Source organism: Arachis hypogaea, chromosome 2 (assembly GCF_003086295.3).
Source record: "Arachis hypogaea cultivar Tifrunner chromosome 2, arahy.Tifrunner.gnm2.J5K5, whole genome shotgun sequence".
Lineage (NCBI taxonomy): Eukaryota > Viridiplantae > Streptophyta > Magnoliopsida > Fabales > Fabaceae > Arachis > Arachis hypogaea.
Window position 1 is genome coordinate 65,997,130 of NC_092037.1, and position 26,459 is coordinate 66,023,588.

Sequence of the window (26,459 nt, forward strand, 5' to 3'; positions counted from 1 at the left end):
TAATGATCTTCTGCATTTTGATTTGCTGATGTCCTTTGTGTAGTGGCACTGTCCTTGTGTTGTTCTTTTCCTAAAGCCACAGCTGTCCTGCTTTGCTCATGATGTAGACAGCTGGCCTTTTTTCTTTTACTTTTAGCTTTGGCTCTTTTACAATGCTGAAGCACTAGCTGGTGTTGGATTGAAGTAATGTGGACTTGGTCATATGGGCCTGCCACAATAAAGCACACTTTAAATAATATTGGGCTTTCAACCCAAAACAATGTTTGTCATCATAACTTAACCCAAAATCAAACTAGACTCAACAGGAAAATTGTCAAGAAGTGTAAGGGGTTACCTTTGACTGTGAAGACACTTGGGGGTTTATTACGCAGTAAGTATCATGAAGAGGATTGGAAGAATGTATTGGAAAGTGAAATTTGGGAACTTTCAGAAGATGACAGCAAAATTGTTCCTACATTAAGAGTTAGTTATCACTATCTCCCTTCACATTTAAAGCGGTGTTTTGTGTGTTGTTCATTGTTTCCAGAAGATTATCTTTTTGACAAAGACGAATTAATTTTGCTATGGATGGCTGAAGGCCTTTTACAACCAATAGGAAAAAGCACTTTAGAAAAAATTGGTTGTGCATATTTTAATGAATTAGTTGCAAGATCATTTTTTCAACCTTCTAATACTAATGGTAGCTTATTTGTAATGCACGATCTTATACATGATCTAGCAACAGTTTTTGCTGGAGAATTCTATTTCAGTGCCAAAAACCATGGCAATGCACCCGAGATCAGCATCAAAACTCGTCACTTGTCATATATTGCAAAACCTTGGCATCCAATCTCAAAACTTCCAGAAGTTGGCAATGGAGCAACACATATGAGATCATTTCTATCTATTTGCTTGTTTGTGGATTATCCATTAACAAGGATAAAATGCGATTCTGGGCATTTTCTGCTACATTTGAGGTTTTTAAGAGTGTTGTCATTTAAATGTTTTACTCTTAAATCATTGTCTGATTCAATAGGTGAATTGTTCCATCTGCATTATTTGGATCTCTCGTTTACCCTTGTTGTAACTTTGCCGGAATCATTGTGTAAATTATACAATCTACAAACGTTGAAGTTGAGGAATTGTATTAAGCTAAAGATGCTTCCTAGCCGCATGCATGATCTTGTTAACCTGCGCCACCTTGACATTGAAGGAGCTTCTTGTTTGAAAGAGATGCCGAAAGGATTCAGCAAATTAAAAAATCTGAACTTCCTAAATCATTATATTGTTGGCAAGCATGAAGAGAATGGGATCAGAGAATTGGGAACACTAGACAGCCTTCAAGGGTCGCTTTGCATTGCCAAGTTAGAGAATATCAACAACAGTTCTGAAGCATTGGAGGCAAAGATGGGTAATAAGAAGCACATCAACATTTTAACATTTAAATGGCTTCCAGGGAGTGATATTGTTGATTTTCAAACTTCAAGAGATATATTCAACAAATTACAACCACATGGAGACTTGAATGAGCTATCAATTGTGGGTTATAGAGGTGAAACATTTCCAGATTGGTTAAGCCTTGGCTGTTTTTCTTATGGAAATATGACTAAACTGAGTCTGAGTCGTTGTACAAATTGTCGTCAGCTTCCTTCATTGGGACAACTATCCTCTCTGAAGCATCTGGAGATTTCTGAATTAGATGTGATCCGTCACCTTATAACTCAGTCTTTATTATGCATTATGAGTTATAACTCGGCGTTACCTATCATTCATTCTTTTGCTTGTAACTGACACCTTCATTACCGACTTAATGACCATCATTTCTATCTTAATGACCAAACGGTCATAACATCAATTGTATTCATCAATTTTATGCCTATAAAAAGAACATTCTATATCTAATTTCAATAATACATTCTATATTCATAGAATTATTATAAACACAACATAACACATGATAACTTTCATTTCATGTCTTACATTCTATATTCGTAGAATTATTATATACCTCTTAAACACTTACTGACTTGAGCGTCGGAGTGTCTTTTGCAGGTACCCACCCCCTTGTTCTCTCCTTGCCGACGTATAACTCATCCCGACGAGAAGCTTGAAGACATTCATCGACAGACGAGCTATACACCGGCCAAACTCAGCAAGAACAATTGGCGCCGTCTGTGGGGACGAGTAAAATCATTCCCACTCCCGTTAGATTCATAAAACTTGATTTACATTCAAATTTTTGAACCAATCTCAACAATCTTGTTTAAGATTTTTAATACCTCTTATCAAATTTTAATCTATCGCAACTTTTTATAAAGTATATACTTTATACATTCAAATTGCTTCATTTTTACGTATCATAATATTCCACATCTCATAATTGATTAATGAACCAATCCGAGAATAAACTCGGCTTTCAATCAATCCAAAAAAAAAACTCGGTTTTCAATCAATCCGAGCACAAATTCACTTATCAAATTTGCTTATTTTTTTTAAAGTTTTCTATTTACACAAGTAAAATTATATATTTTATTCAACATACTTTTACATTTATATTTTGAGTAACTAATACTTACTGATTTATTAGTTATATTCAAACCTCAATATATGTTCTATACAATAATGACATATAATAACCATGTCAATTACATTTTTATTTCATTATGTATTATATTCTATTGCTTAATAATTTCATTTATACAATTAAATGACAATAATGATGAGTTTAAATCTTAAAATTGGATTCTATCAAAAAATTAATTATATATCAATTGTATATAACTGTTACACTATTCACTTTATGCTATTAAATTTTATGTTACTATTTATTTAATGTAGAAAATTAAACAGGCAATTTATTATTATTGCACGAAGAATATCCCTCGTCATACTGTAACTACTAGAAACATTATACTAAATGTATAATTCAATAACTATTATCTTATTGCTTTATTATCAAATTAAAGCATGTCCTACAAAACAAAATTCAGATATTCACATTTGGCATGTATGACATTCATATATGTCGCCTTCTTCTCTACAATTATCAACTTTCAAGGTATATTTTTTTTTTTACTTTGAACTATTTTACTTTTATAATATATATTATTCAATATATGTTGTGAGTTTATACCTATTCATTTTCTCAATTTATCTTATTCATGTCAAACCTTCACTATAAATTGTAAATATTCAATAACTAATTGCTTTGAGCGAGAAATTTATCAATAAGTTGTTGTGGGCTGGAAAAATTCCCAAGACAATTAACCATTATATCCTCGGATCATACAATCGATTCCATCAATGGATATCTATCTCTGAACTTTTCAGTTCATATACAATCAAATGCTAAAATTGTTCTTAAGCGGAAAAGTATCCCCCACACAACTATCTTGATTGAACGACTCGTATCACTCAATTATTTTTTGAATAAGTGCCGACATAATAACCCGACTAAGCTTGGGGGCTCACCATATCATTATTCACTCATCTTTTAACCGAGTTATAACTCATTTTATTTTCTAAGCTTAGCCTGGATCATATGATCGGCGGATAAAGCTTGGGGGCTGTGATCCGTCACCTTATAACTCAGTCTTTATTATGCATTATGAGTTATAACTCGGCGTTAACTATCATTCATTTTTTTGCTTGTAACTGACACCTTCATTACCGACTTAATGACCATCATTTCTATCTTAATGACCAAACGGTCATAACATCAATTGTATTCATCAATTTTATGCCTATAAAAAGAACATTCTATATCTAATTTCAATAATACATTCTATATTCATAGAATTATTATAAACACAACATAACACATGATAACTTTCATTTCATGTCTTACATTCTATATTCGTAGAATTATTATATACCTCTTAAAACTTGAGCGTCGGAGTGTCTTTTGCAGGTACCCACCCCCTTGTTCTCTCCTTGCCGACGTATAACTCATCCCGACAAGAAGCTTGAAGACATTCATCGACAGACGAGCTATACACCGGCCAAACTCAGCAAGAACAAGATGGATTGGAAAGAATTGATTGTGAGTTTTACAGGAATAACAAATCATTTCAGCAAGAGACACCCTTCAAATCTCTTGAAAGTTTGACATTTGAGAGTTTGCCTAGTTGGCGGGAGTGGCTTTTTTCTGATGAGTTTGATGCTTTTCCTCAGCTTAAAAAGCTTTCAATAAGGGAGTGTTCCGTGTTAACCGGAGATCTGCCTAATCACCTTCTAGCTCTGGAACAACTTTCCATTGTTGAATGTGAACAGCTTGCATGTTCACTGCCCAGAGTCCCCAGGCTTCATCAATTAGATGTAAAGAGTGTGTATCATATCAGAATGGAGGAGCCGCTGCATTGGGTAGTAATTGAAGGAACCCAGCTAGTGAACTCCATATTGGAGTGGCTCGCCGACAACCAATCAACTCATCTGCAATGCCTAGTCATTAGGAAGTGTTCTTAAGACATATCACTCTCGGGATTATTTGTTCACTTCATTACAAGAACTGAAAATCTGGGATTGTCCAAAATTAATATTCTTAGAGAAACTGCAACACAAGTCACTAACGGAGATAAATTTGTACAAATGTGGTTCAATCACGTCGTTACCACTGGCGGCCCTTCCAAATCTGAGGACACTCACAATCGATGCATGTAAAAACATTGAATGTGTTGTGGTGCCAATGGATGTTGAAGATACTCTTCCATGTCTCCGTTATTTAGACATCAAATACTGTCCCAGTTTTGTATCCTTGTCAACTCTAGTCTTGGCTGCGCCTCACCTAGAGTCTGACTATAAGCAATTGCCCTGAAATTGATTCTTTTCCGGAGGGAGGCCTTCCGCCAAGCTTGACAACTCTTTGGATTAAAAACTGCCAGAAGCTAGCAAGGTACATAACATCAAACGGTTTGCAATGTCAAGGCCTTGCTTGTCTTATCCTTTATTCATGGGATGATGTTAAGTCCTTCCCAAGAGAGGGTTGCCTTCCTGCTTCGCATTGGTCTCTATATCTGGGGGAGTTTCTGACTCTGGAGACGCTAGACTGTGGGGGACTTCAACACCTCACCTCCCTCAAAGAATTAACTATTGAATACTGTTTGAAGCTGGAGAATATCACACAAGAAAAGCTGCCTTCCTCTATAACAGAACTCCACATCAAAGACAGTCCTTTGAGGCGTAAGCTGTACCAGATGAACGATCCACGAATTCAATATGAAAATTGAAAAGAGCTACTTGTTCTGTTGCCAAAGATTTTCAGACAGATAATTGTGTTTTATTTTCCAATTGTTGCACTTCTAATGTTTGGCAAGAAATTTTCAATGTATGTCCACACAGAAAATTTTTCTTTTGTCATATCCAACTATAGCTATTCTTTTTGCTTCCCTTGCAAGTTACATTTAATACTATAACTGTATTTTGAATAGTTTCTTCCCTCTTTTTCTTAGCTATTCAGCTAAGCATCTATTTGATAGAACTACCATTTATAGTTTTTTTTTTCTCTGTTGGGGTACCATTTTTCCCTTTTCGTTAGCATATCACATTATGTACTCTGGGCCAATGTGAGTATTGAGGTGAACTGAATTAAGACTAAACATTGTCCAGGTGTTGCAAGCTTGCAATTCTGCCTCTGTATATTGGTATTAATTATATAATCATACCTTGCTTTATTCAGGTGTATAACAGCATATGGAACACCTTGATAAGTCAATGAGTCTCTCTAGCAGTCTAGCTTCAGTAATATGTCAATTAAATGATTTTCTGCTTCTGCAAAAGAAGCAAATAATCAAAAGCAACATAACAAAAGTATAATTTTTTGTGTTGATGTTTATTTGAATTTTTTTTTTTAAAATACATCCTACTTGTTCCTTGTAATTATACTTGTCTCTATTTTAAATGCAAAGTCTAAGATTGCAAGAAAATGCAGGCCTTCGTAGACATGATAATGCAAATATTCAATAATAAACTAATTCTTGCTGTAAAAGGCTTCTTGAATTGGATGTAAATTAATTTTCTAATCTCTCAGCATTGTATTTATTTATTTTCGGGTATTTTTCAGCAGTGTGAGTTATTATCCCACTTTGTAAAGCATGAAAATTTTGCTTTCCCATACAGGAACTGAGCCTTCTAAAGACCCTGGAGGCAATATGAATTTCTTCTTTGACATTGCTGAATCTATGACTGACTGCTAGCATGAGTGAAAAAAAAAACGGCTGGTAGCAATTCAATGCTTGGTTGCATTCTGGATAAAATTTCTTAGAATAGGGAATCGCCTACTTTTGTATCTGGCTCTTCATAAAAATAAAAAAATAAAAAAAAAATCCTCTGCTAGGTGAACACAGCCAAATGAAGGAAAATTTGTTGAATCCGCAGGAAGGAAGAACTTTTCTTCTTCTGGATAAATCTTGAACCATTGAAGTAAGGAAATGTAAAATGTGATGGAATCTACAGGAATAAAAGAAGATGATATCTGGGGGAAGCACTTTCTTCGTCAATGAGGAAGAAAGGATCTCTCTATATGAATAACCCAAAAATTTGGTACAATGTTTCCCATGTATGTGATATTGAGGTTGATAGGATATGGATTTGATGTTCCAACATCTTCAACAGATAATTCTTTTCCTTTCTTGGAAGGTTAGTGCGCTTGTACAAATATATTCAGTTTTTGTACCAAGATTTTCTTTTGCATGTCAACAGGATTATTATTAGCAATTGATTCGTCTGTTAGTTTTGCATGCCTAAAAGCCTTATCTTATTAGGTGGATCGGCTACATGTATCATGTATGTCGTGGGATTGTTCATATAGAGATCTCGCTGGTCACCTCATGCATCTTCTCTAATTTGTAATTTTTAATGCCTGAGTATGTGTCTGAATTATGATAATTCCGACTTTGTAGTTGAAATGTAATATTATTTGTTATCGTTAGCGAAGGTGACATTATACTTATTGCATGAGTTTTGTTGTCATTACAGTACTCCTGGATTTCATCTGACCATCATTATATTAAACCAGATTAACTTGAAGCTCGAAGTTCAGCCCTGGACTTGATCATCATAGCTGAACTCTCAATTCTTGACAATGGAGCATCAAAGTGGATTATTACAGATTTTCGGTATGTTCTTACTCTTCATTGCTGTTAGGGTCCTACATGCCTTATATACATGCTAGTTTTCTCATTGTCCTGTTTTCATTGTATTCAAAGATATAGCTTCTGTGAATGTGGCCAAGGTTTTTCTTTTGCTGTGTGCAAAGACATAAAAGTTATCAAATCCACATTGTTTGGCATCTTTGGTGGAGAAGGTCACTGAACTAATAAGTACTTGAGTTTTTCAATTTTCATACTTGTCCTGCTGACACCTTCTACCTTGAATTTGATGATCTACTTGAAATTTACATTACAGTATTATTTTTGGGATGTTAGCTTTTTATAGACTGATTATTCTTTTGTTTTGATTATTCGCCATGAGTTTTAGTGTTGCTCTTTCTCATACCAAGGAGGAAATGAAAGCTCGAATAAGGCACATCATATTGAATGCAACTGAAGCATGTTCTTGAGGAGGTTCAAGCTCCATACAAATGCCAAAATGGATTGTTTCTATTTACTACTCCGACTGCAATCAAGGAAGTGATTAAGAAACCTGATGTCAATCAAGGTAATTGAAATTTCCAAGTAATAAAAAAGATATTTGTATTGGCTGATTTTTAATTATTTTTTCATTTGTTCATTTTTTGTGTTCTTTTTTTTGTTACGTACCAAGTATATCCATAGAAAATAGGACTGACAATATGAATAAACACATTATTTTCTAAATTTCTATCAAATATAGCAGCTGAGATCTCAGTTTAACAAGGATTTCATGATGAAAAGAAAAGTTGGTGAAAGATATCGTTCAGGTATTCCTGGAAGAAGAAAGAAATGAGGCAAAATGGATACACAATGGAAAATAAGGCAGTACATGCTAACAAAGGAAACCTATGCCGTAAAATGTAAACAAGAAATGAGATAGCTACATCCAACTTTGTATTGGAAGAAACTCTTGTATCATTCTTTTTGTTAGAGAATGAAAATGAAAGAGATTTGTGTACTAGGAAAATATGTTTGTAAAATATTATTCAATTAGTGAAAACTAGTACAAAAGATCTTGCTTCGGCATTTAAATTAATTTGTTATGTTTTCTGTTTAGTTGTTTTGATACAAATGTAGCAACATGTTTTCAATTGCAGTAAAAATCTGGTCACTTATATTTGAAGGATTATGCTACGTGTATACCAAAATCAGCCATCAAAATTAGTCACCAGTATAAAATACATGCTGGAATACAAATACACTATAAAAAATAAATTAAACCAAACATTTATTTATACGCAAATACACTAGTGATTAATTTTGGTGAACAAATAACATTTCTCATGATTTTAATATGTCAATTTGAGGTCCGCATTAGTTTGCATAACCATAAAAAGATGCTGCATCTTCTCATAAAAAGGCTACAACAAAATATGGATTGTCATAGATCTATGGAAGAATTAACCTGTAAATATGTGCTTCTATATATAAAATTAATAGGGTGAAAAAAATGTATACAATAAATTTCTCTTTTAATTATGGAAATATTGTAATTATATTACTCTGTCCAGAAACAATTAATTCAGTGTCCAATTTTAAATGTGCACAAAATAAAATATAAAAAAAAATTAATAATTAATGACATTAAAAAGGAGTATTTAACTAGGAATATTCCTTTATATATAATCAAATAATACCGGTGTAAATTCATGTAAATGTTATATTGTTGAATAACTTTTTATTAGAATATATTTTAACAAAATTCATTGATATGTGCTTCAAATGTTCGTGATATGAAGAGTTCAAGTGTTATTTAAAAGATATTATTTTACATATTTAGAATGTTTTAATTTAATGTATTTTGATTTTATTTATTTAATTATTAGATTGGGCCTTATGTTTGTGGGTTTAGGGTTTTCTATATTTTAACCTAATAAGAGGTTATAAATACCTCATAAATTAGGGTAGTGGTAGTATAAAATGATTTAGAGGTTTTAAAACCTCTTTTTGGTCTCGCAATGAAACCATGATGTAGACAATTGAAGTTGATGAATCCTTCTCTTGTTGCATCGGGGAATTGAGTAAAAGGTTGAGGAGTCTCTTCGATTCAATTCCCAAACTATGGCGTTGACAAGTTAGGTTGAGGAGTTCCTTTCTTGTTGCGTGAAGAAATTGGGTAGAAAGTAAAGTGATTCTCAATCTATTTTATTTGTTTCTATTTCAATTTCAATGTATCTTTTTTTTATTCAGTTTAAATCCTTATCTTCTTGTTTATCCTTTTATTTCTATATCATTTGGTATCAGAGCTCAAGTATTGAATTAATTCTTATTAATCTATATTCGTTCTTCTTTTATCATAAAAAAAAGAGTCCAGTGTCTGTAGTGTCTTTCTTTAAGTTCTTGTGTTTTTGTTTTCTGTTTGTATCTTATATTGTTAATTTTATTGTTTAAAAAAAATAAAAAAATAAGCATACAGTACAAAAAAAAAAAGAAAAAAGAAAAATATACAAAAAAATAAAAAATTATCTTTCTTGTAATTATTGTTCTTTTCATATACTATTTTTCTACCTACAAGTTTTGAGGATGAATCTTTTTTGAAGAGCTGGGAATGATACGTGTTTCAAATATTTGTGATATGAAGAGTTCAAGTGTTATTTAGAAGATATTAGTTTACATATTTAGAATGTTTTAATTTAATGTATTTTGATTTTATTTATTTAATTACTAGATTGGGCCTTATGTTTGTGGGTTTAGAGTTTTCTATATTTTAACCTAATAAGAGGTTATAAATACCTTATAAACTAGGACAGTGGCAGTATAGAATGATTTAGAGGTTTGAAAACCTGTTTTTGGTTTCGCGATAAAACCACGATATGGACAATTGAAGTTGAGGAGTCTTTCTCTTGTTGCATCGGGGAATTGAGTAGAAGGTTGAGGAGTCCCTTCGATTCAATTCTCTAACTATGGCGTTGGCAAGTTAGGTTGAGGAGTCTCTTTCTTGTTGCGTCAAGAAATTGGGTAGAAAGTAGAGTGATTCTCTTTGTACTCAATTTCAATCTATCCTATTTGTTTCTATTTCAATTTCAATGTATCTTTTTTTATTCAGTTTGAATCCTTATTTTCTTGTTTATCCTTTTATTTCTTTATCATTTAGTATCAAAGTTCAGGTATTTGATTAATTCTTATTAATCTATATCTGTTCTTCTTTTATCATAAAAAAAAGTTTAGTATCTGTCGTGTCTTTTTTTAAGTTCTTGTGTTCTTGTTTTCTGTTTGCGTCTCATTATTGTTAATTTTATTGTTTAGTAAAAAAATAAAAAAATAAGCATACAGTTCAAAAAAAAAAGAAAAAAAAGAAAAATATACAAAAAAATTATCTTCCTTGTAATTATTGTTCTTTTCATATACTATTTTTTTACCTACAAGTTTCAAGGACGAATCTTTTTTGAAGAGAAGGAGAATGATATGTGCTTCAAATGTTCGTGATATGAAGAGTTTAAGTGTTATTTAAAATATATTAGTTTACATATTTAGAATGTTTTAATTTAATGTATTTTGATTTTATTTATTTAATTATTAGATTGGGCCTTGTGTTTGTGGGTTTAGGGTTTTCTATATTTTAACCTAATAAGAAGTTATAAATACCTCATAAACTAGAATAGTGGCAATATAGAATGATTTAGAGGTTTGAAAATTCTTTTTTGGTTTCGCAATAAAACCATGATGTGGACAATTGAAGTTGAGGAGTCCTTCTCTTGTTGTATCGGAAAATTTAATAAAAAGTTGAAGAATTCTTTCGATTCAATTTTCAAACTATGGACAAATTAAGTTGAGGAGTTCCTTTTTTATTGCGTCAAGAAATTAGATAAAAAATAAAGTGATTCTTTTTGTACTCAATGTCAATCTATCCTATTTATTTTTATTTCAATTTCAATATATTTTTTTATTCAATTAAATTATTATCTTTTTATTTATCCTTTTATTTCTTTATCATTCATCTAACACTTTTTTCATAAATCGCAATTTCGGATAATATATAAGTTTAAGACACACATGAATAGAAGTTATAAGTTGTTTTAGATAATAGTTATAATAAGTGACCATAATTTGATAGTTGACTTAATAATTTCCTTGCCAATTTCTTTGGTTAATTAATTTTATCGTTATTGACCAATTAGGACAATTTTCTTATTTGTCACATTATATGAGTTTACTCACAAGTCACAACTAGAAATGGAGGTGGGTCGCGCTATTCGACAGGAGTTTATACTTCACTTCGTTTTAAATTTGGTTTGGCTCATTTTATTAAACATGTCAAATTTAGGTTTATGTAAAGTCTATTAGTTAGAAAAGTCAGGATATAAATTAAAAAAAAAATTTATAAAACTCGTTAAGTCGGTTTATTTTTCTATTTTGTAAAAATAAATTATTTTTAATTTAGACTTTCAACTATTCACTTATATTAAACACAAAAAAAAAACTAAAAAAAATCAATTGTTAAGATTAATTATGATTGTAGCATTTTTCTAAAGAAAAAGTTTATAGATTTTAAGTATTATTATAATATGTGACTAACAATTGATATATAAATGAATTATATTTTACAAATAAATTTTAAAATGTATCTAATGTCAATTTAAAAATTTTGAAATTTATTGTTTTGAGTTATAATTCACTAAACATACTTTTTAAATAAGCTCATAGGCTTATCAAGGTTTAAACAAGCTAGGCTCGAACTTGAAAAAAAAAAACTGCTTATAAGAAGTAACAGGCCAAAGTTTGAGTCATCTATTTACAATATGGACTAGGCTTATCAAAGCTAAAGCTTGGCTCGATTTGGCCCATTTCCATCCCTATTTACAAGAAAGGGTGAAAGTAGGCCGGACTATCCGATGGAGAATTGTACTTAGCTCGTTTTAGACTCGGTTCGACTCGACTTATTTTATTAATTAAGCAGGCCAAACTTGAATTTTTTGTAAAGTCTATTAGTTAAAAATGTCAAGTCATAGGTTTTAAAAAAAAACTTATGAAACTTATTGGATTGACTCGTCAAAATATTTTTTTTGTTATAATAAAATATTTTAGTTTAGACTTTCAACTATTTACTTATATTAAACGCAAATCAAAACTAAAAAAAATCAATGGTCAAAATTAGTTAAAATTATAATTTTTATGTTCAAAGAAAAAGTTTATGAATTGTAAATAATTATAATATGTAACGATTAATATATAAATGAATTATATTTTATAAATTATGAATTTTAAAACGTATTTAATGTCAATTTAAAATTTAAAATTTGTTATTTACGGTTATAATTTATGAAATAGACTTTTTAAATAAGTTTGTAGAATGTCAAGTTTTAAACAAAATAAGTTCGAGTCTAAAAAAAAGTCTATGAAATGTGACAGATTTAAATTTGGTCTATTTATCTACAACATAGACTAAGCTCGTTAAAGTTAAAATTCGATTTGACTAAACTTATTTTCATCACTATAAAAATAGAAAATTTTGAGAATGAACTCCAACAAAGATTTTTTTTATTAATTGAATTTGATCATTTTTAACTACTAATTGTTTGTTATTTTTAGTTTAATTATCATTTTTAATTTCTTTAATTATTGTTTCACTTTATTAATTGTTTTAAGTTTTGTTGCATATCATGAAAATCCCAATTCCATAGTCAACAATAATCGGCGACACACTTAAAAAATTTTAGTAGTAAAAATAAAAATATACTAAAATATGTTGTGATAAGGATACTATCACACCTTACGTGGATGCCCATTTTTCATAAAGTGTAGTTTCTCAAGGATGACTATTATTTAATATGATCTTGAAAAGCTACTCATGTACATATATAAATAGGCTTAAGCCTCTGAGTATTATACACAAGTGAAAAACAATAATAAAACAAAAGCAAATGCTATTCTATCTCTCTTTACTTTTTATATTCCTTTCTATCTTTATATATATACTTATGCAATTCTCTCTCTATTTACTTTTTATACTTCTTTCTATCTTTGTATATATATATATATATATATATATATATATATATATATATATATATATATATATATAATATTATTATATATATAAAAATTATTATTGAGCTAATTATTTTAATACTAGAGTCTTCTATTTATACATCTTTATTTTATATATCTTTTATTTTACAACACGTTATCAGCACGAGACTCTGATAAAATTTTTAGGAAGATTCAGGTAACAAATTTTCATTATGTCGAAGCTCTCTCATCTTGAATTCAATGCTCTTGATATATCTGGAAACAATTATTTATCATGGATACTAGATGCTGAAATCCATCTTGATTCAATGGATCTTGGAGATACCATTAAGGCTGAAAATAATGCATCCCAGAAGGATAAAGCCAAAGCCATGATTTTTCTCCGTCGTCATCTTGACGAAGGATTGAAAAATGACTATCTCACATTAAAAGATCATGCAGATCTTTGGAAAGACCTTGAAGAAAGGTATAATCATCAGAAAACGGTGATACTTCCTCAAGCCCGATATGAATGGACGCATTTGCGTTTACAAGATTTTAAATCTATAAATGAATATAATTCTGCAATGTTTCAAATCACCTCACGAATGAAATTGTGTGGAGAAAAAATAAATGATCATGATAAGTTGGAGAAAACTTTCTCAACCTTCCATGCCTCGAATGTGCTCCTGCAGCAGCAGTATCGAGAGAAAGGGTTTAAAAAATATTCTGAGTTAATTTCTTGTCTTCTTGTTGCCGAACGCAACAATGAGTTGTTACTAAAAAATCATGAAGCGCGCCCAGCTGGTGCCGCCCTATTTCCTGAAGTAAATGCGGCAAATCATTACCCCAGAAGTGGTAAATGGCAAGCTTTTAATAACAAGAAAAATTATGGAAGGAAAAAGAATTATGTTCAAAAGAGAGGATCTCACCAGAAGTGGGATAAAGAAAGGAATATCGGGCAGAATAAATCAACAGAGGATAAGTGTTTCCGTTGTGGTGGAAAGGGCTATTGGTCTCGTACCTGTCGTACCCCAAGGCACCTAGTCGATCTTTACCAAGCATCTTTGAAAAAAGATGATAAAGGAAAGGAAACAAATTTTGTTTCAAATGATGCTGAGAACTCCACCACTCATTATGATGTATCTGATTTCTTTGAGGATCCTGAAGGAAATATTGGTCATTTGATCAATGATGGAATAGTTTAATATGTGGGATTGTGAAGTATCTATGTAAATAAATAATGTAAAGAACTTATTGTTAAGTTTTATTTTCTATGTATTTAAGTTTCAAATGTGATGTACATAAATAATGAAATATTAATGTTTATGAATTTTGAAATTATTAAATGTGTAAAATTTGAAATAAAATTTTAGTATATGACATTATTTTATGTACAGTGTTTCTTAGAAGAATAATTCTGATCAAGTATCAATTTAACTGTGCATACTACTCATTTTATTATTATTTGTTTTTTGAAGAGAATGGCAAGGATATGTAATGAAGATGTATGCCTTGCGGATAGTGCAAGTTCACACACTATTCTCAAAAGTGATATATATATTTTACCCATCTTGTGCCCAAAGAGGAATATGTTAATACTATTATTGGCTCAGGCAATGTGATAGAAGGCTCCGGAAGAGCTATAATTTTGTTTCCTGGAGGAACAAAATTTATAATAAATAATGCACTGTTGTCTACCAAGTCTCGAAGAAACTTGTTGAGCTTTAAAGATATTCGCCGAAATGGATATCATATTGAGACTATGAATGAGGGAAATAATGAGTATTTATGTATCACAACTCATGATTCAAATAAGAAAGTTATATTAGAAAAATTACCCTCACTTTCATCTGGGTTGTATTATACCAAGATTAGTGCAATTGAATCACATGCCACTGTAAACCAGAAGTTTACTAGCTCAAATGAATTCATAACTTGACACGACCGATTGGGTCATCCGGAAACAATCATGATGAGGAGAATTATTGAAAACTCTCATGGACATTCACTAAAGAACTAGAAGATTCTTAAAACTAGTGAATTTTGTTGTGCTACATGTTCTTAGGGAAAGTTAATTCTAAGGCCATCACCAGTAAAGATTAGATTTGAGTCCCCTGAATTCCTAGAAAGGATTCAAGGTGATATATGTGGACATATTCATCCACCATGTGGATCTTTTAGATATTTTATGGTTCTAATAGACGCATCTTCGAGATGGTCACATGTGTGCTTATTATCTTCTCGCAACCTGGCATTTGCGAGATTATTGGCTCAAATTATTCGATTAAAAGCACAATTTCCAGAAAATCCAATCAAAGCAATTCGTCTTGATAATGCTGTTGAATTTACTTCCCAAGCTTTTGATGCTTATTGTATGGCTAATGGAATAAGTGTTGAACATCCAGTAGCTTATGTTCACACACAAAATGGGTTAGCAGAATCACTTCTTAAGCGCCTCCAATTAATTGTTAGACCCTTGCTTATGAGAACAAATCTCCCAACCTCGGTTTGGGGGCATGCTATTTTACATGCCGCAGCACTTATTCGTTTGAGGCCAACGAGTTATCATCAATTCTCTCCTATGCAATTAGCTTTTGGCCAGCAGCCAAATGTTTCCCATTTAAGAATATTTGGGTGTGCGATATATGTTCCCATTGCACCACCTAATCGCACCAAAATGGGACCCCAAAGAAAATTAGGAATATATGTTGGATATGATTCTCCCTCTATAGTGAGGTATCTTGAGATACAAACTGGAGATGTATTTAAAGCCCGGTTTGCGGATTGTCATTTTGATGAATCAAAATTTCCAACATTAGGGGGAGATAATAAGCTTCTTGAAAAATAGCTTAACTGGAATGCATCATCATTGATGCATTTAGATCCTCGATCAAAGCAATGTGAACTGGAAGTTCAAAAGATTATACATTTGCAAAGAATAGCAAATGATTTGCCTGATGCATTTTTCGATACAAAGAGGATAACTAAATCTTATATACAAGTGGAAAATGCCCCAATTCGAATTGATGTCCCAGTAGGACAAGTAGCCACTGAAGCAAATTCACGCCAGAAGCGTGGCAGGTCTGTCGGTTCCAAAGACAAAAATCTTCGAAAGAGAAAAGAGGTAAATAATATAACTGTTGAAAAAGACATAGTAGAGACACCTGCAGTTGTCCAAAATTCTGATATAACGCCAGAAGACGTTCAGGTACCTGAAAATTGTGAAAATGACGAGATCTCGATAAATTATGTCTTTACAGGAGAGAAATGGGACCGAAATAAGACAATTGTCAATGAAATATTTGCATATAATGTGGCATTAGATATCATGCATGAAAGTAAGGATCTTGAGCCAAGATCAGTCGAAGATTGTCGACAAAAGAATGATTGGCCAAAATGGAAAGAAGCCATGAAGGCTGAATTAGACTCACTTGCAAAACGTGAAGTCTTTAGACCTGTAGTCCGTACACCTGAAGATGTAAAACCTGTTGGATATAAGTGGGTATTTGTGAGAAAACGAAATGAGAAAAATGAAGTTGTGCGCTACAAAGCCTGACTTGTGGAAAAAGGTTTTTCACAAAGGCCCGGTATAGATTATGAAGAAACGTATTCCCCTGTAGTGGATGCGATAACATTGCGTTATTTGGTCAGTTTATCTGCATATCATAAACTGCATATGCATTTAATGGATGTGGTAACAGCCTACTTATACGGCTCATTAGATCGGGATATCTATATGAAAGTCCCTGAAGGACTAAAGATATCTAAACCATCCAATGAATATTCGCAAGGGTTATACTCAGTCAAATTGCAAAGATCTTTATATGGTTTGAAGCAATCTGGACGAATGTGGTATAATCGTCTTACTGAGTATCTGGCCAAAAATGGATTCAAGAATGATGATATCTGTCCATGTGTTTTTATTAAGAAATCTGTATCTGGATTCATTATAATTGCTGTGTACGTTGATGATTTAAATATCATTGGAACTCCTGAAGAGATTCCAACGATTATAAAAACTCTGAAAGAAGAGTTTGAGATGAAAGATCTTGGAAAGACTAAATTTTGTCTCGGCCTGCAGATCGAGCAAACAAAGAATGGGATCTTTATTCATCAAGTGACATACACAAAGAAGATATTGAAGAGATTTTATATGGATAAGTCACATCCTTTGAGTACCCCAATGATCGTAAGATCTTTGGATGTGAAAAAGGATCAATTTCATCCTAAAGAAGAGAATGAAGATATCCTTGGTCCTAAAGTACCATATCTTAGTGCCATTGGAGCGCTAATGTATCTTGCTAATAATACGCGACCTGACATATCATTCGCGGTGAATTTACTAGCAAGATATAGTTCCTCTCCAACCAGAAGACATTGGAGTGGAATCAAACAGATCTTTCGATATCTTCATGGAACGATTGACATGGTGTTGTTTTATCCCTATGGATCCAAGTCACAACTAGTTGGCTATGCAGATGCCGAATACTTGTCTGATCCACATAAAGGGAGATCTCAAACAGGATACCTGTTTACATATGGGGGTACAACTATATCATGGAGGTCCACAAAACAGACTATAGCAGCAACCTCCTCTAATCATGCTGAAATACTAGCAATTCATGAAGCTAGTCGCGAGTGTTTTTGGCTGAGGAGTCTGATTCAATATATTCTATTATCATGTGGACTGATTGATCATAAGATAGCTCCAACTGTCCTGTTTGAAGATAATACAGCATGCATTGCTCAACTTAAGGGTGGATACATCAAAGGTGATAGAACAAAGCATATTTCTCCCAAATTCTTCTTCACTCATGATCTTCAAAATCAAGGGACAATTGATGTCCAACAGATCCGCTCAAGTGACAATCTGGCAGATTTATTTACAAAGTCACTCCCAAAATCTTTCTTTGAAAGATTGGTACATGAGATTGGAATGCGCCATTTTCAAGACATTAAATGATGTCGGCAAGAGGTGGAGACTATACTCTTTTTTCCTTGGTCAGGTTTTTTCCCATTGGGTTTTTCTTGACAAGGTTTTTAATGAGGCAGTCCACATCACTAAAGGATATTGTACTCTTTTTCCTTCACTAAGGTTTTTTCCCACTAGATTTTTTTTTAGTAAGGTTTTAACGAGGCAATAATCCTAAATGGTCATCCAAGGGGGAGTGTTGTGATAAGGATACTATCACACCTTATGTGGATGCCCATTTTCCATAAGGTGTAGTTTCTCAATGATGACTATTATTTAATATGATCTTGAAAAGCTACTCATGTACATATATAAATAGGCTTAAGCCTCTGAGTATTATACACAAGTGAAAAACAATAATAAAACAAAAGCAAATGCTATTCTATCTCTTTTTACTTTTTATATTCCTTTCTATCTTTGTATATATACTTATGCAATTCTCTCTCTATTTACTTTTTATACTTCTTTCTATCTTTATATATATATATATATATATATATATATATATATATATATATATATAATAATATTATATATATATATAAATTATTATTGGGCTAATTATTTTAATACTAGAGTGTGCTATCTATACATCTTTATTTTATATATCTTTTATTTTATAACAAAATAAATTTTATTACGTTGGATATCGATATCTATATTATATATACTAAAAGAACTAAAGCTATGTATTAAAAAGCATAATGATATAAAATAAAGAAAATTTAATTTACAGTAATTTTTCTTTCTTTATTTTCAAAATCAATAAATATTTTTTATTTAATTTTGGTACCTTGTTAGTTTAAAAAAAATTTATGTCTCCATTTTATTATATATTGTCATGTAAAAAAAGTAATTATTGTTTTATATTTATTACATAAATGACTATAAAAAAATAAATATGATTAAATGATTATATAAAAAAATTTATATTATCAATACATTAAAATTTAATTTTATGTTTTTAATAATTACTCTACTACTGATCACAATTTTTATGTATTGATTACCACCAACTCAATTAGAATATCCATTCGTTATAATATTTATGGCATAAAAAAAATCTTTTTTAGCCAAAATAATTATTATAAGTAAAATCATTTAACAATTAAGATAAAAGAAAATACTATATAACTTTAAATAAAAATATAACTAATATATAGGTATTATTTTTTTTATCTCAATTAATTTTTGAAGGGTACAAAACACTAATAATTTCACTTATATTTAGAAAAACAAAGCTTCAAATTGGTAAGTAACTAATTAATTAGTTTTAAAATGTACATTATCACTATTTATTATTTTTTATTGAGTTATTGATTTAGTTATTTATTTATAATTTTGATGCTATATTAAATTTAATAAAATAAATATTATATTGCTGTAGGTTAAGTTTAATGAAACAATTTTTTTAACATGAACCTCAAAAAATCATTATAATTTATTATGTGGCCAAAGACAATATAATAATGAGGACATATATAGACATTCATATACCAGGACATATATATACATTATTATTATTATTATTATTATTATTATTATTATTATTATTATTATTTTTTTTTTTTTTTTGTAAAATTCTAAGGCTTTGTTTGGATCTAGGAAGGAAAATGGAAAGAAAAATAATAAGAGGAAAGAAAATGAGAGGAAAGAAAATAGAAAGAAAAGTAGAGTTATTTGTATGTTATTTGGATTAAGAAAAAATGGATGAAAAGAAAATAGAGAGAAAATTTTCTTTTGTTTGGACTTTGGATTGAAAGAAAAGTGAAAAGAAAAAAAATCATAATAGTATAAAATTACATTAATACCCTTATTTATATTATATGTAAATTATAATTTATTAATATATTCAAGTTATTTTTTTAATAGAAAAAAATCATTCAAATTAAATTTTAAGATCTTAACATATTATTTTTGTTAATAACAACAATTTTTTTTAGATTATTCTCTTCTATTATCTTTTAAATATGGTAAACAAAAAATTATCATTATTTTTTAAATATATACAAATAAATAATTTTATAAAAGACCAATAAAAATTATTCTTAAGTTACACCATTAATCTCTTTAATTATAAGGAAAATATGAAGTTTGATGGGACAATAAAACTAGGAAAATATAAGAGATGATTTTCAAATTTGAAAGGAAATGAAATGAAAAATTTTGATTTTTTTATTAAAGAGTGTTGGGAATAAGACACTATTCCCCCTTGAGAAAATACCTTTGACAGAGAAATAAAATAGACACAATCAAAACACAAGAATTTAACGTGGAAACTCCAAGAAACAGGAGAAAAAACCACGGTCGTTGTCAAATGACAACCAGAGAATATCACTATGTGAAAATTGTTTACAACACATAGACTTCTTTCTCTCTAACACCGGCACCCCAGTACACCCACACTCTCTCAAAGCAAATATCTAACTACACCTCACAACACTCTCTAATAAAAGAGTATAGAGGAAAGAAAAATTAGATACAAGCTTAAAGTGTTTCTGACTGGTGCAAAAACAAATGGAGAACTTAGCCTCATATTTATAGCCTAGGACACCCACTCCATTTGCTATCCTAAGCAATGTGGGACTAATTCAACTAAATCCTAACAATCTCCACCTTGATTGAAATAGTCGCACATCTTCAGCTTCCATTGTCAACACCGACAATTCTTTGCTGCCATTGTCTATACCGACAATCATAGTTCAGAGAACTATCATACTCCACCATGAAAGTATACTCACTTGGAATTAGACCACTCCAAGCATTTCGCCTTGGTACAGATCGAAACCTTGCTGAAAATTCATGGTGCAACTTCCAAATTGGCTTTTCCTAGAAGTTCTTTAGCCATCGACCTAACTCCGCCACACACCTTGCATCTCAACGCCAACCAATGCCCGTGTGCAATTGTGGACCCGATTGCCACAACTTATCCTTATCCATGGCAGTGCGGTAATACCATGAGGATACTTCTTGTCTTCTAGAGAACATCATCTTTCATACCAGAGATCTTCTCCTTCAACGCCTTGTGCAAACCTGATTGTATCAACACATCCTTGACTTGTATTTGCCACAAGCCAAAATTGATTCTTCCATCAAATTTCTCTATTTCAAGCTTCACAGCACTTGAATATCCTAACATTGTTGCAACTGTATACTGAAATAGTATAACTCAACTGTAGACTGTGCACTAGGAAGGATCCACAGGAAAGAGAGGTGGGTCACAATGGACACACTTAAATACCAAGTCTTTCCTTAGCCAGAACCTTTCCAAACTGCACTCTCACAGTGTCACACTGCCTTCCAGCAACAACAACAGCAACTAAAGATCAACCTCAAGTCACAGGACAAAATTTTTTTCTGATGTGGAAGGTCAGACTAGGCTGCAACCACAGAGCATACTAAGAATAAATCCCACCGAACCGAAGCTCTGATACCACTTATTCGGAATAAGACACTATTACCCCTTGAGAAAATACCTTTGACAGAGAAATAAAATAGACACAATCACAACACAATAATTTAACGTGGAAACTCCAAGAAACAGGAGAAAAAACCACGGTCGTTGTCAAATGACAACCAGAGAATACACTCTCTCTCAAAGCAAATATCTAACTACACCTCACAACACTCTCTAATCAAAGAGTATAGAGGAAAGAAAAATTAGATACAAGCTTAAAGTGTTTCTGACTGGTGCAAAAACAAATGGAGAACTTAGCCTCATATTTATAGCCTAGGCCACCCACTCCATTTGCTATCCTAAGCAATGTGGGACTAATTCAACTAAATCCTAACAAAGAGAGGGTAAATCTATAATTATATCATTATTTTCTCTTCTTCCTTCGCTGGTTTTTGGTAGACACCACCTTACTTTTTTCTTTTTCTCTTCATTTTTTTTGGTAAACCAAACAATGAAAAATTTGATTTTTCACCAATTTTCTTTTCTTATATTTTCTTTCCCTCCATATTCTTTTGAAACAAACACAGTGTAATGGGGCAAGTGCTCCTCACTTACAACTGTGGGTCTATTTAAAAATAGATTCTCTAAAGTTTTATTAATAATTGAGAAAATAACGTACGATTTCTAACTTTTTAATATTTTTTATATTTTTTTGTTTTACTTATAAAATTAATTATGAGAGATTATATTTTATTCTTTCAATTATTAAAAAAATAGAGAAAATTTATTTCCAAATCTATTTTAGATCATAATTAGGGATAAAAACAGACCATGCCAGACTAGGTTTTGTTTTTAACAGGCCTGGTCTATCATATAGTTAATTAGCTTGGGTCTAACTTGCAGTCTGTTATAGATTTTTTTTAAAGTACTAAGCCTAGTTTGTTATTCAGTCTGGCCTGACCTGTAACCTGTTAAAAGACTTAATAATTTTTTTTATAAAAATAAAAATATTATTTTAAAAAATTATTTTTTAATAAAAATATTTATATGTAATATGTCTAATTTATATTTATAAAATTTTTTCAATATATTTAAAATATACAAAAGTATTTATAATAAAATATAATAAATTTAAAATATCTATAATTATGTTAATAATAAAAAATAATTTATATATTTAATTATGTTTTAACAGGCCAAGCAGGCCTGACAAACCAATAAGACTAATTAATGAGGCTGAGTTTGATCTATTAACATATTAAGGCTTTTATGAAAGCCTAAATCTGTGCCTATTTTATAATAGGCCAGGTCAAGCCATGCTAAATACAGACCAGACTGCAAGCTCCTAACAGATCGTCTGACCTATTTCCATCCCTAACCATAATGTGATTTTTTTGGAGGACGACTCGAAATAAATTCCTAATTTAATTTTGAATCCATGACAATTGTTTCTAAATTTCAAATTTGATAGGGACTTCAATTTGAAAATTTTACTACAATAATAAAGAACTTGTTATTTTATTTTCCATGCCGATTTTTTAGACATCAATTTTTTGATGTCATTGCCAAATAAGTGCTAGTAGTTGATTATTGTGCATATTGTGAATAAATTTACTTGTTTTGTTGTTTCTTGCAATTAAGTAAGACATTTGTTCTTAAATATATTTTATAATCATTGATTTCTTTTCTTGAGTAGGATTTTTTTTAATTTTTGTTTGTTGCATGAATCATATGATTCTCAAGTTGAATGTCACGGTCTTTATTTAATTTAAACTTGGTTCAATTTGATCCAAAAATAAAAAGACTTTTAAGAAATTACGAGTATTTGATATTTCTACTAGTAATACAGAAGATATTGACATAGCAGCCAACCAAAGAAAAACTTTTAAGAAACTATTTGATGTAGCTTTTCAACCTCTACAAATTTGATATCCCGAGTTCAATGTAAACTTTGAATTAAAGACGTGGGTCATCAATCTTCTCCCTAAATTTCATAGATTACTAACACAAATATCCGTTGAATCATCTTAAGGGATTCCAAGTAGCTAACATGCTCAAGTGCTTGAAGGCAGATGAAGTTGTAGTCAAAGGTCTTTGCTTTTTCTTTCTCCTTAAAAGGGAAGACAAATGATTGGTCTTGTTCTTGGGTGAGTAACCTGGATGTAACTCGGTTCCTTACAGTTGATACCGAACTGTTGTCCTCCACACTGAGCTATAGGCTCAGAGGTCCGAGCTTTTCATCCAGAAGTGTGTCACGTTATAGAGAGAACAAAAAGGGAGAGTGTACCTGCAAAGGTACTCCGATACTTAAGTTAGTATTGTGAATTTTTGTGTGTCTTTTAAAAATACCTTACCTTCTTTATGTAGAGAGAGGTGTTTGACGGTTTCATCGGTCATGATTATTTGTATTGAAGAGCAGTTATATTGTATTCGGCCATTATGATACTTGGCCAGGTGTTTTGTTCTGAGCTGTACTGTTTGGATGAATCATGATTTATTAAGCGGAACTATAATGTACGATGCCAAGTTATAACTTCATATTGTAACAGCCATATCACAGGCCCCAAACTTGGCCTGAGGATATTTTTAATGAAGTAGGTTGAGCTTTTAATTTGCTATAACTCGGCGAGTAGGATAGTTTTTGAAGCCCCCAATTCAACATACTTTATTAAAAATAGTTTGAAATGATAGTTTGGATAAAGGTGATAGTTTTAAATGAAGAGAGAGAAAGATAATGATGGCATTAAAAGAGGTTTTCATGTCTCAAATCCATTTGTATTGTTGATTTGATTGTTGGAACGGTTTGATAGAATACAACCGATTATAATTTTGTTTAATTAACTACGTTGGAATCCAAATGGCTTTTTGCAAATCATAACTTCACTTTGGTTAAGAGACGCTTGAGAAGATTACTAATAAGGAAATGAGTAAAAAAGGTACATATATGTTTTCTGCTCTCTGTGTGTGTTCTTCCTTCTTCATCTTTCTCTTTCTTGTTTTTAAAAATGGGTTTTGAGAAAGAGAAAAAGGATAAATTTGACTGATCATATGACTGGGTTAGTGAAGATGTCAAAATGTGATTTTTTCTGTTTACTAATGATGAAGAGGTGAAAGAAATAGATGTGAAGAAGATAGTTAAAGTAGGTTTTGGAGTGCGTTTGGAGTTGTTACCATATTCTAGTGAGGACCGTATGTTTCACAGGGGAGAGGGTTTTGAATTCTTTTACATGCATAGCTGTGTTTTGGAGGAGTTGAGAGTGAAGCTTCCATTTTCAGATTTTCATTGTCAAGTTTTAAAGTAGTTGAACTGTGTCCCTCTCAACTCCATCCCAATGGGTGGAGGAGTTGAGAATGAAGCTTCCATTTTTAGATTTTCATTGTCAAGTTTTAAAGCAGTTGAACTATTCCCCTCTCAGCTCCATCCCAATAGGTGGACTTTTTTGCGAAGCTTTGAGGTTTTGATGGAGTATTTGGAAGAAAAAACCTCACTAGAGCTATTCTTCTCTATGTTCCAAGCCAAAGATGTTTGGAAAGATGGTTGGATTAATTTAAATAGTTTCCAGAGTTTGCTATTTTTAAATTATATAAGTCCTTCTTCAAGGACTTTAAGAAAATGTATTTAAAAGTTAGAAGTGTTGAAAATGATTTTCTATTTTATTTAAATCAGAATTTAGGGGAAAGGTTTCCCTTGTGGTAGTGTTCGGAGTCTCAAAAGATTCTTAGTTTTGAAACAATTAGTCCTAGAAATGAATGCATTATTTAGTATTTAGTGGAGGTTGTTAACCACAAAGAGTTAATCTCAGTTTTTTATTTACTTCAATGGGATGACAATAGGCAAGCTGTGGTAGATTATTTAGGTAAGGTTTCAAAATATAGCTTTGTAGGCATTATTGTTGTATATTGCTAATTGTTTAATTTGATTTTGTGCCAGGTGAGAAGTATCCTGGTGTATCTGCTGCTACTTTGAGAGCTGGATGAAAAGCAAAAACCTTGAAAAGGAAGAATCAACCTCAACCAAATAAGGGGGCTCCCAAAAAGGAAGAAAGTCATATTGAAGAAAAAAAAAATTTCATGTTGTGGACCTATCTGAAGACTCTGATGAAAATGAGGGAGAGGTTCCCATTGAGAAAATACATGATTTTATGGATTATCAGAAAAAATCTCATGATACTGCCGACCATAGTGATGGGTCGTCAGTTTGGGGTAAAGACTTCCCTTTTATGGCCGTGGCTGATGAGCTTTGTCAATCGTCGGCAGATGTATCATTGGCAAATGAGGTTGGAGATATCAAAATTTGGCCAGTATATGCAGGTATGATTTTGTGTTTTATTTCTTTTGTTTTATAATGTTATTTGATTGTGTTTTTGTTTTTGTAAGGTGGTTGGGTTGCGATTGGCTAGCCTGGGTCGTAGCCAGGAGATTAAGCATAAGAAGCTCTTTGGACAAAAGGAGAATTCGAGTTTGTTAAAGGAGTAATTGGCATTAAAAAAGAGTACTATAACTGATTTGGAGGGTAGGTTCTCTGAAAAGGATAAAGAATTGTAGGTGATGAAAGAAAGTTATGCGAAAGAGGTTAAGGATTTGAAAAAGAAGGAGGCCGACCTTTCTAGTATGAGAACTCAAGTGATCGAAATTACTGCGAAATTGAAGGATATGGAGAAGAATAAAGAAGCTGAAATACTATATTCGTTTGTTGAGGGTTTTGAGCGTGCCTCGTTCTAGGCGAAGTTTTTGGTTCCTAATTTCGACTTCTCCCAAATGGATCCGGGGAAGATTGTTCATGATGGAGCAATGGTTGATAATGACGGAGCAACCGAGGATGTTAAATCTCTTTCCCAAGATAATTGAATACTTGAAAAAAGAATGAAAATATTTCAAGCAAATCAAAGAGAGATGAAGAGAAGAAGAAGAATAAAAATAATTTAATCCATGCAATAGAGCTCTCTTTCCCAATGGAAAGAGTTAGGTTTTTTCCATGTATGACGAATCTTTTCGGGATTTTAAGAACTACTTCTTTAAGGTCTGGGCTGTT

General features: G+C 31.5%; 1 protein-coding gene across 1 annotated transcript; it reads left to right on the top strand.

Moving 5' to 3' along the window:
* The first annotated feature begins 693 nt into the window (after positions 1–693).
* LOC140177062 (disease resistance protein RGA2-like) lies at positions 694–25,405 on the top strand. The gene is made up of 2 exons (XM_072209465.1): positions 694–1,606; positions 25,359–25,405. The coding sequence occupies exons 1-2, from the start codon at positions 694–696 to the stop codon at positions 25,403–25,405; spliced, it is 960 nt and encodes a 319-aa protein (XP_072065566.1).
* The last annotated feature ends 1,054 nt before the right edge of the window (positions 25,406–26,459 follow it).

What these genes read in the sequence shown, in the direction of transcription:
- LOC140177062 (XM_072209465.1), top strand. Translation starts at nt 694, where the DNA reads ATGCACGATCTTATACATGATCTAGCAACAGTTTTTGCTGGAGAATTC. An exon ending in TAAACTGAGTCTGAGTCGTT is followed by an intron (nt 1,607 to 25,358) that starts GTACAAATTGTC and finishes ATTTTGTGCCAG; the next exon opens with GTGAGAAGTATCCTGGTGTA.